The sequence below is a fragment of the Python bivittatus genome, unplaced genomic scaffold, assembly GCF_059951505.1.
Source record: "Python bivittatus isolate LINGU-HERP-01145 unplaced genomic scaffold, Pbiv_v1 ctg000590_np1212, whole genome shotgun sequence".
NCBI classification, from domain to species: Eukaryota; Metazoa; Chordata; class Lepidosauria; order Squamata; family Pythonidae; genus Python; species Python bivittatus.
The window spans coordinates 29,264,201-29,281,118 of NW_028277086.1; the positions used below are offsets into that span (position 1 = coordinate 29,264,201).

The 16,918-nt window shown below is 36.3% G+C and overlaps 1 protein-coding gene across 3 annotated transcripts in view; it reads right to left on the reverse strand.

Annotated features, from left to right (window-relative positions):
- Positions 1–557: 557 nt before the first annotated feature.
- Positions 558–16,918, reverse strand: part of PKIA (cAMP-dependent protein kinase inhibitor alpha) — a 39,499-nt gene continuing 23,138 nt past the window's right edge. For all 3 annotated transcript variants that reach the window (XM_088149211.1, XM_088149212.1, XM_088149213.1), the window contains exons 2-3: positions 3,186–3,363; positions 558–1,961 (exon numbers count right to left, since the gene is read on the reverse strand). In XM_088149211.1, coding sequence (XP_088005337.1) covers positions 1,882–1,961; positions 3,186–3,336 — 231 coding nt within the window. In that variant the 5' untranslated portion in view covers positions 3,337–3,363 and the 3' untranslated portion in view covers positions 558–1,881. The remainder of the gene's footprint in view (positions 1,962–3,185; positions 3,364–16,918) is intronic.

Consider the following 16,918-nt stretch of genomic DNA (forward strand, 5'->3'; position numbering starts at 1 on the left):
ATAAACATACTGTATAGTTAGGAAGACTATCATGCTTAGCTTGTTCCCTAGATGTACAGTACTGGAATTCCACTTCCAGAATTCTTCACCAGGCTGCCTGTTGCCATGCTAGCTGAGAATTCTGAGAAGTAACAAGCATGCACTATTTTCCAAAAGCGACCCATCCCTGCATGACCTATCTCCAATTAGCCCTAGAAGATACAAAATTGGTGAATCAGACTTGGCTATATTTCTGAACAGTGTGTAGATGGGTTAGACATTCAATTTTTACTATAAATGTTTATAGTAGGCAGGCAGAATGTCAGAAACTAAAAACTGAATGATGTAGGCCATCAGAATGGATACCTCAAGTCAACTTTTGATGAAAGTGTAAAGTTCTTCAGCCAAAATAGGTATATAATTAAGCAATAAGGAATGGAGCGCCTATACAAGCAAAGGTGTAGAGGAGCAAACTATGCTAATGAGCCATAAACATTCTGCTGGTTTGTTATTTATTAACACTAATTACCGAAGTCAATACCAATTAAAGTATTTACAGACCTCACACCAAAAATGTCCATGTGACAACCGTAATATAGTTATATTGTAAAAACAACAGCCATGGTCACAACAGTAAAGGATGTTTTGTTAACCAATGTTTAGATTTACTAAAAAGCAAAGTTACACTAATATTTTAGTAAAATTACAAGTATTTGAAAAGTGCATGACATCTGAAACAAAGTTGAAAATAAGTCCACTTTTTAAATAAACAAACATTAGGGCATGGGACAAATTGTGATTGATATCCATTTGATTGCCACAACAAAAATAACTTTTCACTTTAATATTGATTGAAAAGTGAGAAGACTCCAATTCTAAAAGCTGTAATAAATTTTTCTTCATTTTAGGAAATAGGTCTTTACCAAAGTGTGGGAGTTTTTACCTCTCACCAGCTATGAGCAAATTCCTCTTACCTCTCACCAACTATGAGCTCATCTTTTAATATATACTGTGCTTACTATTATACTTTAGCAGTAACATAGATAGTTGTTTGAACGACAACAGAAATACTCCTTAAAGAATTAAAGATTCTATATGAATCTTGGATTTCCAACTATCCACAAGCAAAGAACTGTACTGAGGAAACACAAGACACACCTGACTGTACATTACTTTATGTTAAAGGTTTATCTTGTAAATGAAAGAATGCTGATTAGTAATTAAATTAGCAATTTCATCAGTTTAGCAATTGATTTGATGATCATGTGTACACAACACACTATGCAGAAAAGAAAAACAAAACCCTAGCCCTTTCAAAACAAGTTGTAGAAAAATTCATAGTCACAGTTGCTTTCATAAGCATTTTGAGAAAGGGCAGTGTGGAGCATCTAAATTGTACAATATAAAACATTGTAAGTAATGTGGCTGAAAACAGAAGCAGAGTTCTTTAAAAACAAACAGTGCTTCCTTTACAAGTGATTTCTTTTAAAATAGGTGAATACTCTAGTCAGAGAACTTCTGAAGATCACTGAAGCCATTGTGATACAACCCAATTCAAGCCTCTGATGAGCTGAATGCCATTTGCTACAAGATCTAGATCATTTTACTTTGTATGGACATTTCACTGTGGGCATTTGTAATGAGATCCATCTGTCAACAGTCTCCTGAACTGCAACAAAGTCTCAACCATTGCTAACAAAGGTAGAAAAAGTTCTGTCTACTGCTACCACCTGCATTCCCCCTTTTTGTACTGGATTGTGCAGGTTTTGGTAATGAGATCCATCCATTTTAATTTTATCTTTTGTTCAACTGGCTTGCTCACAAGATGCAATTTTTTTTTTCTGACAGGCTTTTGCAGTTGGAAAATATCCTACAGTTGTCACTGTCAGTCAAATTAAAACATCAGCTTTCTTTTTTTGCTGCTTCCTCCTGGGCTTCCCCGGTTTGTTCAGTGGGATTTCTCTGTGCATCTTCTTCTCCTTCTGCAAGAAAGAAAGGTAATTTTTTAGTGAAAATAGTATGCACCAATGCAATTGAAGTTTGTATATTCCACTGTGTTGATATCTGGCAGATAAGACAGTCTGGGGTGGTTTTAAGCAACACTAACTTGTTACCTAAATTATATATTATAAGGACAATGAGATCCGAACTGTAAAGGCACTCTGCCTCTTAAGTAATACAGAAATGCTGCAGAAGACATTAGATGGGGCTTTATTATGTTAGCAGTGACTGGAAGGCATTTATTCTATTCTTTTCTTTATGAGCCCCAAAGAATGTAGCATCCCTCACTTTCTATCTACAGAAACTGATTTTAGTATTAGAAATAGGTCAGCTTCTGTAGTATTCCAGGGCAGCAAATTTACAAATGGACATAAAACAATGTGTGGTGTAGCGTGTATGTATGTGTTTTTATATTCATTCTCCCATACTTCACTATTGTGCCATATACCTCAGCATATCAGTTTGTCTAATGGTTGACTCTGAGAGGTACAAAGGGGATAGGCTATCATCTGTACCACTGTTCTTGCCTTTTTTTAAAGTAGCTAAAGTAGCTACACACACACACACAGATAGATCGTTCAGAAGCATTTTATAAGACATAACCAGAGGGATCTGGCAGAACTCTAAGTAGGGAGAAGTTACTAATTCAAATTGTGCTATAGGATCTCCTGAGTTAGCCTTGGCTTACGATCATTGCCTGTTGACCCTACTTAGCTTATAAGTAAATTTGCCTATAATCTCCACCATAGCCATGAAGCCTATTCTGTATGAGACACTTTGTCCCCTCTTCTGGAAATATGGACTAAACTGCTCTCATACAGCTGGGAAACATTGCATCAATTCATCACTGGAAGTGCATTTTTTAAAAATTCAGCAGTAACCATACTTATTCTAATATTGGCCTGAACAGCTTGTGACCCATCATATCAGCCAAAATTTACCAGTAATGTAATAGGCTTAACAGCCCTTGTAAAGCCTTTACCCTCTCCTTCGGCCTCTACAACTATAAAAACAAAGGACTCCTGAGGATTTAGCAGATGGACCATAGGTACACCAATTTAAAAAGATTTTATCCTTTCTAAGCTATGAAGTTTATATATATGTCAAGTATAAATTTAATAGTGCATAGACATTAAAACCTAATACACTGTTTTCAAGAATGATGCCTCTTATATAGTTTTCTTTGTTAAGAGATGGATGCTTACCAGTTTTATTTATATCAAGTTCCGATAACTTCAGGGATAGTTCACTAGAATTCCCACTTGTTGAAGACACAAGTATATCATGAAGAGCATTTCTTCTCCCAGTTCTTCCTGAAGCAATGAAATCTGCATATGTAGATTCCACATCAGTCATTGCTAACAGGTATCCTCATAGCAGTGTCTTAAAAGAAAACATACAGAAACACAGTCTCTTTACTGGAAAGAAGAAGGGCATGCAGTTAAAAGATAAATACGGAAATCTTCAAATATTTCTTAATATAAAACTGATATACTTGATTTACAATGGAATTTCACATGAGATGAAGGGTTTAGAGGACTTCTCAAGGAGGAAACTGGACATGAAATGGATTGTCATGCCTAAGCAAGAACAGAGCAGAAACAAAAATTCTGATTCTACCATATACAATTACCCTCAATGCTCCTAGTGACTATACTATTATAATCTGCCCTTCAAAATAAAAGCTGAGACTATCACAAAATAAGTGTCAAATTAAACAACATACTGTAAATGGTACATAAACAGTACCAAAACACACCAAAATAGGGGAATGCTATATAACTTACAATTTCATTGCCCAATTGCCTTTTAAATAAATAGTCGTTATTAGTTTTTAGAACATGGAAGATTTTGGCAGACCTTTGTTGGAAAAGGTCCACACTGATGATGATGCCGCAGCTGAAAAGATTGTCAGCCTCTCTTCATAGAGCTCACCTGAGAGGTGAACAGCAGTGGAAACCAAATCCCCTCTACAAACTACACTGACAGTTGTCTATAGAGGACAACAGAGCAGCATTCCTTGAACTGTATTCTGTGGAATGCCAATGTTCCTGAATAACTAGACAGAGTTCCACAAATTGGTCCAAGTTCCAAATGAAGCATTTATTTATTTAAATGTATATAGCTGCCCAGCAACTCTGGGTGGTTCACAAGTAAAAATAAGGGGGGAAAATACAATAATAGACAAAAATGAATAAAAAATGGCAAGGATGACAGAAAACTGGACAGGAACAAAAATATGAACCCATACAATCCAAATAAAAGTTTTGTGGGTTTGGGATCTTTTCAGTTTCACCAGCTAAAGAAGTACAGACCCCTATCTACAAATGAAGAGATGTTTGCATCTCTCTTCCCAGATACCACACTGAAAGAACTTAAGGAAAATAATATAATAGCGTTGGATCAAAAGTCCACAGGAATATAAGCTTTTAAATGAAGGAGCACTGAAGGTCCTATTCTTTTTTCTTCAACATATCTTGATAAAATTAGATTTTCAGTGTTCAATAATTCAATACAAATATTGAAATAGGCTGAATGTTATCCTGATTCTAGCAAATCTCCAGACTTTGGTGAAATATGCTGTCATTAAGATTTATAAACATATTAGCATTACATCATGTTTTATTTCAATAATCTTCCTCCCCTCCTTTTTAAAAATGTACATATATATGTTGATGCAGTCATTAGTCAGGTACAATAGGAGGGAATTTAAAACTGTATAATTTCCCAATATTGTTTTAATTGATTTTTCTCTTTTTTTAAAAAAAAATCAATATTTTTTCTTTTCCCTTTACATGTTTATGTGCATTTATCCTTGGAACAATAACAAATAGTGATATCAATATTAATATAATGTGTAGAATTTTATAGGGATTTCTTAAGATGATATAGTGAACTTAGCTCTATACAATTAATTAATCAATCAATTACTGGAATAATGAATTTTAAATGTTATAATTGTTTATTTACTGATAGCTTATTCTTTAATCAGTATGTCTTTTTCTGTCTTCTTTTTAACGTAGTCTTGTTTCTTTAAATGTTTTAATAACATTACAACCAAAAAAAAAAAAGAGGAAAAAGTTTAAGAAATCCACCTGCAGGGCACTTAAGGCATTTGGTACCTAGAACTTTGCACTGTGTTTAAAAGTGAACAGCAGGTCAGGCTAAGATATTTTTGTTACCCAACCCCCCACCCGCCCTTCCCCCCACCCCCAAATTCCTGCAACTGCTCATACAGGCGTTTATCTCAGTGGTGGTAATAGTGGTGTCTAATAAGCATTTGTCTAACATGTTACAGCTGTCCCTCCTCAAATGAAGGACTGGTTGAATGAAAATAGTGGAAATGTTGGTCTGTTTGGTTCCTCTCACTCAGCTTCTATAACCCTACTGCTTTCAGATGAAAGAACACTCTTGAGGCAGACCTGCTCTTAACAAGTACTTGGCTATTTTTAGCTTAGCCTCTTTACTTGTGTGTTCCCCCCCTCTTCCTTTCCTTTGCTCTGAACACAGCCAAAACTAAATAACGGCAAGAGCCTTCCTGGAGCCACTAGAACAGTTGTTTGATAAGCAGGCGGATGGGGATTAGGCACAACATTTTATGCAAGCTAAATATAGCCATATTGAATATCTCCAAGCAACTTATACATGAATGGCATGTGACATGGCCATCTGCTCAAACACACTACTTTAATCTAGTAAAGAACCTAAACTGGGGCTCATGAATTCATTAAAGCTCTACACAAGAGAATTACCTCCAGAAATCTTAAAACTGACAAGAGCTTCTCTCATACATCCATAACTCATATCTGACATTTTTCTAGACAAGGATGAAATAAAATGTTCACAAACTGCAAAACTGTGATCCCAATGTGAGCCAAAATTCATCATCGTTAGAAGGAGCTAAGCTTAGAAATTATAGTTTTACTTTTACCAGCTCAGACTGTTTTATCCCTTACCAGACAGTTTGAGACTGGTTTTACTTGTTTGTTTGTTTACTGCATAAAATCCCACTGAAATCCAAATCAACCTCAGGGGATACATGCCATCCTGGTACAGAAAGCACCAGCAAGAACAGTATGGGCATTTTTTTCCAAGCACAATGTTGTTTCCAGGCCTAGAGCAGTTGGTGCGAAGGCGATGATAGCTCAACTTCACAAGATCCGTTCCTGCTGTTGCCTCTGCCGAAATAAATTGTGTCACAACAAAATAAAAAAGAACAGGAAAAGGATACTCAGGCAAACTATCTCTTAAATCTTATTCTTCTCCCACTAATTCAGGCATAGATTTTGCTCCCTCACTTTCAGCAATCATCAGGGCTATGCAGGGCTGGGATTTTGACTCCTTGGACATGAGTAAAATGCTGTTGTCTGCAAAGCTGGGAAATAATTAAAGAGAAGCACCTTCCAGCATACCTATTATTCACCTTCCCTATAACTTAGGTGCTTCTCCCTGGGTTGAGCAGCTGTGGCCTTCAACGTATTTCGGTCATCAATGAGGATGCTGAAAATTGAAGCTCACACTCTCAGAGTATTGTCATTCTTGCCTGCAGGCTATAAGTAGCCTCCCACCACTCATTATTTTTGCAGCCCCCAGAACATTTTGGAGAGGGTGCGCCAAAATGCTTGGAGATTTTGGTGGGAAAGGGAGGCGGGACAGGGATAGTTTAAGGAATCCAACCTGCCTCTTTAAAAACTCCACTACTACCTGCCCATCCAATGATGTGATTACAAGCTACATAGCCTACAGTCCTTGCAGGTAAAAAAAAAATGTTTTACTAAAATAGTGCACCTGTGACCACAAGGAGGTTGCACAGCCCTGGAGAACTACCCAGTAAGTGAAATGGTTAAAGTGTTGAACTTGGATTTGGAAGACCCAAGTTCAAGTTCTCACCACACCATATAGCTCCTTGGCTTGAGCTAAGCTCTTCAAGAAAAAAAGAGCAAGCTATACATGCAATAAACAAATAATAAATAGTTGGAAGCCAAATGATTGCACCAAGAGTGTTGCGAGGGGAAGAGAGATGGATGTAGCTATTTTATATGATTTCATTTCCTCCTATAACAGAAAGATCAACTCTTGACCATAGAATAAATATATATATACACACACACACACACACACACACACACACTTGAAGATGGATACCGTTTGGCTCTTTTCCTGCTGCTCACTGGAAAGCTTAAAAATGAAGAAAGATACCAAGTGAGGATTAAACAAAAGGGGATGGAGCAATTGTGATTGCAAGAGAATCCTTTGGCTCAAGGATTGGGTTTTGTGCAGCACATCAAAACCCACATTCAAAAAATGGGTAGGATTACTTTTATTCTTTACTTGACTTCATACTTTATTGTATTATTTTCATTTTATTATATTTTAGGGTAAGTTATAATAGCACTGTTTTTTAAAAAAGCTGCAGCTAGAGGGCAGTATGATAGTAAGACTGTTTCATGGCCTCTATAAACTTAAAACAGTTTTTTAAAAAATTTTCTTCTTAAAAGCAAGTTGTACGAAGTGGGTGTGAAACAGCATCATGCTGTTATGGCCTTCTACTAAAGAACTAAATGCTGCAGATACTTTTCTCCTTTTGTGAAGCAGCAGAGAAAATACAGCTTCAACAGGTGTGGGTGATGAGGTAGGAAAGGCAGTGAAGGAGGCTGGGGAGAATGGGTGGGTGGGCAGGCGGACAGCAGATGGGCTGGGATTGATGGGGGTGGGTAGGTAGGGGGGAGCATAAGGTGGCAGAAAAGTAGAAAAGCCAAGAGGATAGGCAGAGAGAAGAGATGTGGAGGGTGATAAGCAGATAGAGAGTAGCCACAAGAGTAGAACTAGAGAAAAGGAGAAAAAGGCAGAGTTTGGTGGAAAAAACCAACCACCGAGAAAATACAGTGGGCACAGCGGGAGGGGTATCCTGCCAGGTGGCAAAAGGCCACATGTCTTCACTCGCGTCTTTGAACAAGGAGCTGCAGCTGTGCTACAGGTATCTATCTGAATTGAACCTCAGGGAGCTACAGTCTCCAAGGCCAAACAAATAAGCAAAGCAACAGGAGAAGGAGAAAACAGTATAGTCAATGGCAGATGGAAGGCCCAGAACTAAGACAAGGCAAAATCTTCATTGCTTAGGTTCTGGATAGCAGCTGGGGAGAGGATTAAGTTAAGTTGCACCCTAAGCTGTCCAAAGCTGCTTCTAGAGTTTTAAATTAATTTTGCTAAAATGGTAAAATACAAAACAAGAGTCCATATTAAATAGTGATTATACAGTGAAGAAAAAAAATATAGTAATTAAAATGAGCTAAACATAAAAACCCTAATTAACAGACATGTCCATATAGTAAATATGAATAGCTGTATCAAATTAATTCGGTTAATCTTATCTTTAAATTTAGACCATAGCAACTTCTCATTTTTAGAACATGGAGACTTTTCAAAAATAAGTAACAAACTCATATCCTGGATTGTTTGCTTAAAATCAGAAGAATGACTTTAGTTCTAATTATATACCCTGTGGTATATTGTGGTATATACACCTGGTTCAACAGATCCAAAGCTTATCATGAGATCACAAATTCCATGTTTTAGGAATAGTTGAATATCACATGGAGATCCTTAACTAATATAGTAAAAAATTCTCAACATTATATTAACATATGTAGTAATTTTAAGACAAAACAGAACAAGACCAAATCATATGAGTTAAAGAACCTTTACATTTCTCACATAGCCAATATAAGAAATTTAACATCCATCCCTTTTTAAATATTTTAAGGGGTCCATCAGATCAGAAATATTTTCCTATAAATAAGGAGTGCATTTTATTTTTTTAACACCTGAATTTTCCAAATTTGGATGTTCCAGTTCTTCCTTCCACAGATCTAATATTTAACAGCTAAATTTCATTTTATATTTTATACCTTATCAAATTTATTTTTTTTGTTTCCATTCAAGTGCAGCATCTCTTAAAGAAGCTAGAATTGCAGGTCTGAAACATCTGGACATACTGTTGTTAATACATGTTTCAGTTGTATGTAGTGCCAAATGTATATGGAACATAAGTAAACGTAACTTCTCAAAATCTTTAAATTAAGAATAAAAAAATCAAATGATTTAAAGTATTCATTCTTTCTTTAACCCAAGCATTCCAACAGAACATCTTCCCCATTATGTTCATATTTGAGTTTTACCATAGTGTCAATTTCTCATGTTCTAGATATAATGATTCTGATAGACCATTCCACTACAGGACATTTGGCAAGGAAAGGAAGTAGCAGAAGAAAGGGTGGGGAGGAAAGGAAAGGAAGATTTTTCAAGGATTGTTTAAGAGATTTTGAACTTACCAGAAAAGAGACAAAGTAATAATTCTTACTCAATTTGTCCTCTCTTAAATTAAAAGTAACACAAAAAGGTGTGAGTTTCCCAAATTAAAAACCAAGATACAAGTCAAACACAAAGAGCTTAACATATAACAGTAAAACTGGGAGCAAGTATTTTATTTATTTATTTATTTATTTGTCACATTTATATAGCCACCCATCTCACAAAGTGAGTCTGGGCGGCATACAACAATCAAGAAAACAGCAAATAGATAAAAAACGATCATTTTAAAAAGATAAAAAGTAATTATTAAAATGGAAATATTATCAAAAATTTAAAATTTCCTGGATCAAAATCTTATGCTCTGATCCTTTATATATAAAGATGTATTATTCACATTGTTACTGTTAGATTTACATCCCACCTTTTCTCCAGGAACCCAAGGAGCCTTTTTTAATTCTTTTTTCCAGAGCTGAGTTCTGAGATGAAATGCAAAAGCACTGGGTAACTCAGCAAGTAACTAGAGCAAACAACTCCTTTGAAGTAAACAACACTGGGACTCTTGATACTTATTTAGTCCAATGTTACATACTAATTATCCCTATCAGGCTGTTGATTTACAGCAATCCGTTAAGGTGGAAGCTTACAATAAACCTTGTTTTCATGCCCTACATAAAATTGTAATCACTAGGTGGCAATGAATAAACTATTCCATATTTAACAGTTAAACATCCTTTAAAGACTGTTTCTTTTCATGCTAGCTGCATTTTTTTTTTTTTTGCTTTCCATACCTACATGACAATGTTAATTAAATAATAGTCATTTAAACAAATAACAATGATAAATCCTAATCTAATATTAAAGCAGTGGGCACAGTGAGTCTTGAGTATATGAATTTCTATAAGCACATACAGAAATCAGGAATCATAACCCTATGGATTGTGAAGATGTCCTACTTCCCTACCCCAACTACAGATTAGCCACTTTTTGTCTGGATGGCAAGCTGTAATTAATAAAAAAGCAAGTGAAAACTTCTTCCCCTGTTGTGACAAACTGTGGGAAGTGGGGAGGGAGTTCGATTGGTACAAGAAGATGTAGCCTAGACCGCTCATGGGGGACATGGAAGTGACCTTCCCTTAACTGGCGTGCTATAAGTGTGTCTGGGAATTTACTCTTGCAGTTTTCAAGATTATGTTTTTACCCTGCCCCGCATTAAAGATGCCTCTCTGAAATCTATGTGGTATTCACTTCTTGGTGTTGTAAGCTACTGGGAGCTTGATACCTCTGACTTCTGAACAAGTTCTGTAATAGACTCCAGATAACATACTACTGAGGACAGACATTAACTGCATGTTAAATCTTTAAACATGGAGAGAAAAGGAAACAATCAGAACTATCTTTACCTAAGAAATAGAGCTTATTTTTTGCTGGTTCTTCAAAACACGGGTAAGATTTAGAAAAGTATAGTTCCATTAGGAAGAATACAATTAACAAGAAGAATATAACAATAACAAAAATACAATCCTTGAAAAGACAGAAGGGGAAGCTGTAATTGGGAACATTCTAAATAATGAAGATAATTCCTCCTCTACTTCTAATATTATACTGATATTTGCTTCTGTATTCATGATGCATTTCCCTATGTATATTGACTATGTATATCAATGTGTGCCTTGTATGTCTGAGAAATGGTATGGTACCAATAAGTAAATATATTCACAGTATATAGCAATAGTTAAGACACTAGTTACAAATCAGTAGACACAGCAGCATTATCAAGCACAAGATAGACTTTAGCAAGAAATAACTATGCTGTAACCTGTTCACACACATCCCTGCTAGGTAACCCTTTTCCACTCTGTCTTTGAGCAAAGAGCAACAGAATGTCAAACAGCAGTATAGTAACAGTGCAGGTAGATCAATCTCCAGTATTATTCTGCTTCAAATAATATTATCTTGTGGAAAGAATTTATCTTCTATATAGTGATTGAGAAGATATTCATCAGTACTTTGGGATCCATTGTTTCTTATCAGGAAACATATATTATAGGAAAGGTCTGAATTAAAAAATCCCTGCATTAATGGTATATTGAGAGCCATCCAGTTAAAGGTATTGGGATAGAAACCAGACCATGAGTTGTAGTCTTGTATTAGGCACAAAGCCAGCTAGGTGACTGTGGGCCAGTCACTCTCTCTCAGCCATAAGAAGAAGGCAATGGCAAGCCACTTTCCAAAAAAAAATGTTGCCAAGAAATCTGCATGGACTTGTCCATGTGGTGGCCAGGAATCAAGACTGACTTGAAGGTACCCCTCCACACCCCTGAAAAAAAAGCTTCATGCTGCAGACTCAGTGATAAGAACTGTTAGGTATATATGAAACTATTTAGACAATTTTTAATCCCCTTGAACTCTTGTTCAAGGCAGCTATGGGGCTACATATGAAAACTGAAATCTCACTTGCTGAAAGTTCAGTGACACCAGCAATTTTGTACCTGACTGCTATCATAGCATCTGGCATCAACGATTCAAGAGGTGATACATGCCACGTATTAGACAAAAAGACAATTCAGTATCATGAAATTTAGGGAGAAAAGCATTCTAAGTAATATGTGAATTAAAGGACTCAGAGAGTTCTAGCTCATTTGCTAAAATGCTTAGCATAATTTCAATCTGTTTCTGTTTCAGAGAAAGCACAGCTAGAGTCCTGTTGATAGTTACTTGGAAAAGGCCTACTTGAGGTCATTAGGAGTTATGCCTGAGGCATGTTTAGAACTGTGCTGCAAATATTCTCTTTGTGCAAGGAAAAGGCTATTTCTGAAAAAGAGTTTCTGACTTTCATTTAATGCAAATGTTTGCATATTCAAACCAAAAGAAGAGAAAAAAGACAAAATGAAAATAATACTATTAAAAACCTGAATGCTTACAAATAGGTTCAGTATCCACAATATGATCTGTTCTCATTAGCAATTTGTCACTGCACCTCTCATTCACATATTTTTGAAATAAAACTAGGATCATCAGATATGGATCACTATTTTAATTCTAACATTTGAAAACATCTGCTGTACAGAGGATTAATCTGCAAATATTTTCCTAGTACAACATACTAAAAATTGGTCCAATCTGGTTTTACTGATCCAAACTGACATATTACAATATCTGCAAAAGGAAGCAGATGCATTTAAAAAACCGGCACTCTGTACAGCAGGCATTTTTATATCAGGCTCATCTTTCAAAGCAGCAATAAAGAACCAAAGCTTTGCTTCAAAGGGAAAGTTAATATACCAAAAGCTTAAAACAGAACCATTAAGGAAACAGTTTTCCAATTATTTCCAGAGACCATCTCATTAGAACAATAAAGTGGATTTCAGCAAGGATATGGAACAGCAATTTAACTTTCTAATATGACCCACCTCTTTCACTTATTCGGAATTATTTAGCAAGCTAGTTTCAGAGAAATATAATTCATATTCAATTATTGAATGCAAAGGACTGCCTAAAGCTTGATACATAAAACTAACTGGTTTGCTGCAGTTTTATGTTAGTTTTCCAACTATGGTAAATATACACAAAATTAGGAGAAAAAAATTCTGAAAAGGCTACCTAAAATTATTTAAAATGGATATAATTTATAAGTTTAATAAATATATTAGAACTGTATGAATTACTTTAAATATGGAGCCCTTGCATATGTATCTACAATTTTTCCCAGCATTTCCATGTCTTTCCAGAAACACATACTAATTCTTCATACCATCCCGAAGGCTTCCCAATTTCTAGAAATGTTACTTTTTGGTATGCATTCAAACCCAAGGGAGACCAAACGCTGTACTCACCAACAGTGTTTCTGCTTTGGCTGGACTCAGTTTCAATTTATTCTGGTCCACCTAGTCATTTGCAGTTGATTACAGCAGAATTTCTTAAAAATCAGTGTATCAGAGAACTGCAGAGCCTTTAGAGGAGTTCAGATATGCTAGCATTCCGTTCATATATTGTTTAGCACCTTGGATTTTGCTTAGACACCATCCAAAAGATTTCCATAACTTTCTGGAGAGCTTTGCAAAACTGCCAGAATCAAAAGGAAAGAATAGCCTATTTCTAAAATGTTGATATCTTTCTGAAATATCTTCATAACAACTCCCCCCCCCCCGTTTTAAAGAACTATAATGGAACTCCAAATATTGTTAAGTCAGGATGCATCACATACACTGACCCACCCTAAAGACTGTTAAGTTCTTTCCAGCCTTTATCTGAAACTTATCCAAGAATCCTGGAACCAGATGCCTTTGCTTTGCTGCCTACAGATCACATTACCTGTTGTTGTTAGTGGTTTCTGATTTTCATGACCCAGTGAATATAATCTTACCAGGATTGTCCTGACAGTTAACTACTTCTTTGAGATCTTATAATATATTTGTGTAATCAATGATAGTGTCTTGCCACCATGCCTTATGTTAATCAGCTCTTGGCCCATATGTATATACATGAAAGTTTATGTATACATGTGAGCAAAGCTCATCTGGCATCAGTCCATAAAATCCCACAGGATGACACTGTCACTGCTTATTCCCTGATGCAAGTTACTTTCTAGAGCAACTTAAACCTAGCTAAGTCAGACAGGAAAAATCCTTCATTAGAAATTCTTAGAGATACATTAACATAACTAAGCATGAAATATTTAAGGAAAACTAGAAGGACAGCGCTTATATACAATACTTTACAAAATGGTTCTCAACCAGTGATACATTTGTTGAAGTTGGGTCTTGCAAATAAGCTTAATGGAACATAGGAGTAAGTTACGGAAGGTTTAATTCAATATTTGAAACTCTCCTTAAATGATAAACAAAATAACAGAATACATGTAAGTGTATACATGTTTTTCTCTGCAAATACAGGTGAAGACTGAAATTCTTGGTAGAGTGACTGGTAGTATTTACAATAGAAAATATTGAAAACCACAATTTACAGCACAGTTCTATATATGTTTACTCAGAAATAAAGCCCAATACATTCCAAATATAAAATCACTTAGTGTCACAAGGAGAATTGCCATCAACAGATACATTAAGTGTATACAACAGCACTAACAAAGATAGCACTGGAAGTTCAAGAATGTGTAGGCTCAGGTTGATTTCTTTTCATCCATCTTTCCTGTCTAGAAAGAAGACTGGAAAAGAAAAAAAAAGAGTACTGTATTGCAAATAAATAACCTGCTACACAAATGGTATCAATTTGTGAACATGTATTTTGGATTTTTAAAAAGTAGATTTTAATAACTCAAGATTTATGAAAAGTAGGGTTACATAGTAGGAGAAGAAAATGAGAAAAGGAATTCAGGATAGGTAGGAGATGCTCAAGGACAAAATTTAATAAACAACAAAGAAAAGGCAGAACAATCTGTTTTTATGCCTGTTTCTTTTCCAACAAGAAAATATGCATTCCACCAGATAATTTTAAAGAGAATGATAGGGCAGGATTGAAGTTTGTGATTAATAAAAATATGATTAGATAACATTAATATAAAATCACTTAGTGTCACAAGGAGAATTGCCAACAACAGATACATTAAGTGTATACAACAGCACTAACAAAGATAGCACTGGAAGTTCAAGCACTGGAAGTTGTTTGTTCAATTGTTGTGAGCTAACCAGTGTTGTTGGGAGTTGAGTGGCATACAAGTTTAATAGTAAATTATTATTACTATTACATACATGTATGTATGTATGTATTGTGCCTTCCAGTCAGTGTTGACTCCTGGCGACTGCCTGGACAAGTCCCTGTAGTTTTCTTGGCAAGATTTTTTGGAAGTGGTTTGCCATTGCCTCCTTCCTAGGGCTGGGAGAGAGTGACTGGCTCAAGGTCCCCAGCTGGCTTTGTGCCTAAGGTGGGACTAGAACTCACTGTCTCCCGGTTTCTAGCCTGATGCCTTAACCGCTACACCAAACTTGCTCTCTCTATTTACTTTGAGGAGGTTTAAATCTCTAGAATGAAAAGATATTTGTCCTAGAATAGTGAAGGAATTGGCTAATGATCTGCCTCAACCTTATACAGTGGTACCTCGGGATACGAACTTAATGCGTTCCGTGACTCTGGGCGTATCCCGAGTTGGTCGTAACCCGACGCAAATTTCCCCATAGGGTTCAATGTAAATCTGGTTAATCCGTTCCCCCTTCCGAATTTGGTCGCACCCCGAAGCAAATTTTCCCATAAGGTTCAATGTAATTACCATTAATCCGTTCTGGCGTCCGCGGACCACGCGTCAGGGGCGGGAGAACTGCCGGGCGCGGCGTGGCAGAACGGCCGGATGCGGCGCGGCGGGAAAACGGCCGCGGACCACGTGTCAGGGGCGGAAAAATGGCCGTGGACGTGTCAGGGCGGAAAAATGACCGTACCCCAAGGCGGAGTTCGCACATTGAGGTAAATTTTTGCAGCCGGAGCTGGTCGTAACCCGAAAAGTTCGTTAGTAGAGGCGTTCGTATCCCGAGGTACCACTGTATATTATTTTTGAAAAACTCTGGAGAATGAATGAAATACCAGGCAAATGGAGAGAACGCAAATGTCCTCTCTACCTTCATAAAGGGGAAAAGAAGGATTTAGATAACTACAAACTACTCAGTCTGCTTCAATAACTGGGAAGATTTGTTGGCCCTCATCCCATAATTCAGGGCACAGAATAATGTTTTTAATTTACAGTAAGGCAGACTTGAACTGAATGTTAAGGGGGAAAAACTAAGAGCAGTTTGGTATAGAACAAATTGCTGAAGGAGGTGATGGGCCCGCTTCAAGAAGGTGCTTAACTGGAGACTAGACAGCCATCAATTAGGGATGCTTTAACTTGGATTCCCACATTAAAAAGAGGGTTGGATTCAATAGGCTAAATGGTCCCTTCCAACTCTATGATCCATTGATAAACTAAGCCTTTTTTTATAGGAATGTGAGTACACACGGATATGCATAATACATTTCTGATTTGAAGCTAAAGAAATCTGAAACTGAAAATGATACCATATGTGCACAACATTCTAGCCCATGATCCTCGCTTAACAGCGCCAATGGGACTGCAGGGATTGCCATCGATAAGCAGTCACGTGACATTGTGCTTTATGACCACATTCCTTAGTGATGGAAATTCCAATCCTAATTGCTGTCATCACTCGAGGACTACCAGTAAAGCTGCTTCTATCTGAACTAGATTAACCAGAAAACCATTGCTAAAATATCACAGTTATAACAAAAATGTTTCTTACATAGACTATTCTTACTAAAGAGTTATAAAACTGTGGACAAGGAAATAAATGTCTCCTCTTTTATTTGCTCAGTCCTACAAATGGGAAAATAACCAAGATCAAAATCTACTCAGCTGTTTGTCAATAGCTGTCATTTCTTTGACTTCAAATGCCAATAAAAGAGAAGAGCGGGGGAAAAACAGTTAAATACTTTCCATGTATTTATTTTCAGATCATTATCAGCCAGAAAATACATAGACAATGCTCTAAGAGCAGTATTTTGCTCCAGTTACTCACTAGTCTATAGGGATGATATTATTAGCAACATACAAATTATTTGATATAGATTAGCTATAAATGATTATATTGAAATAAGGCTGTTTATTTTACGTAGAGTATAAATA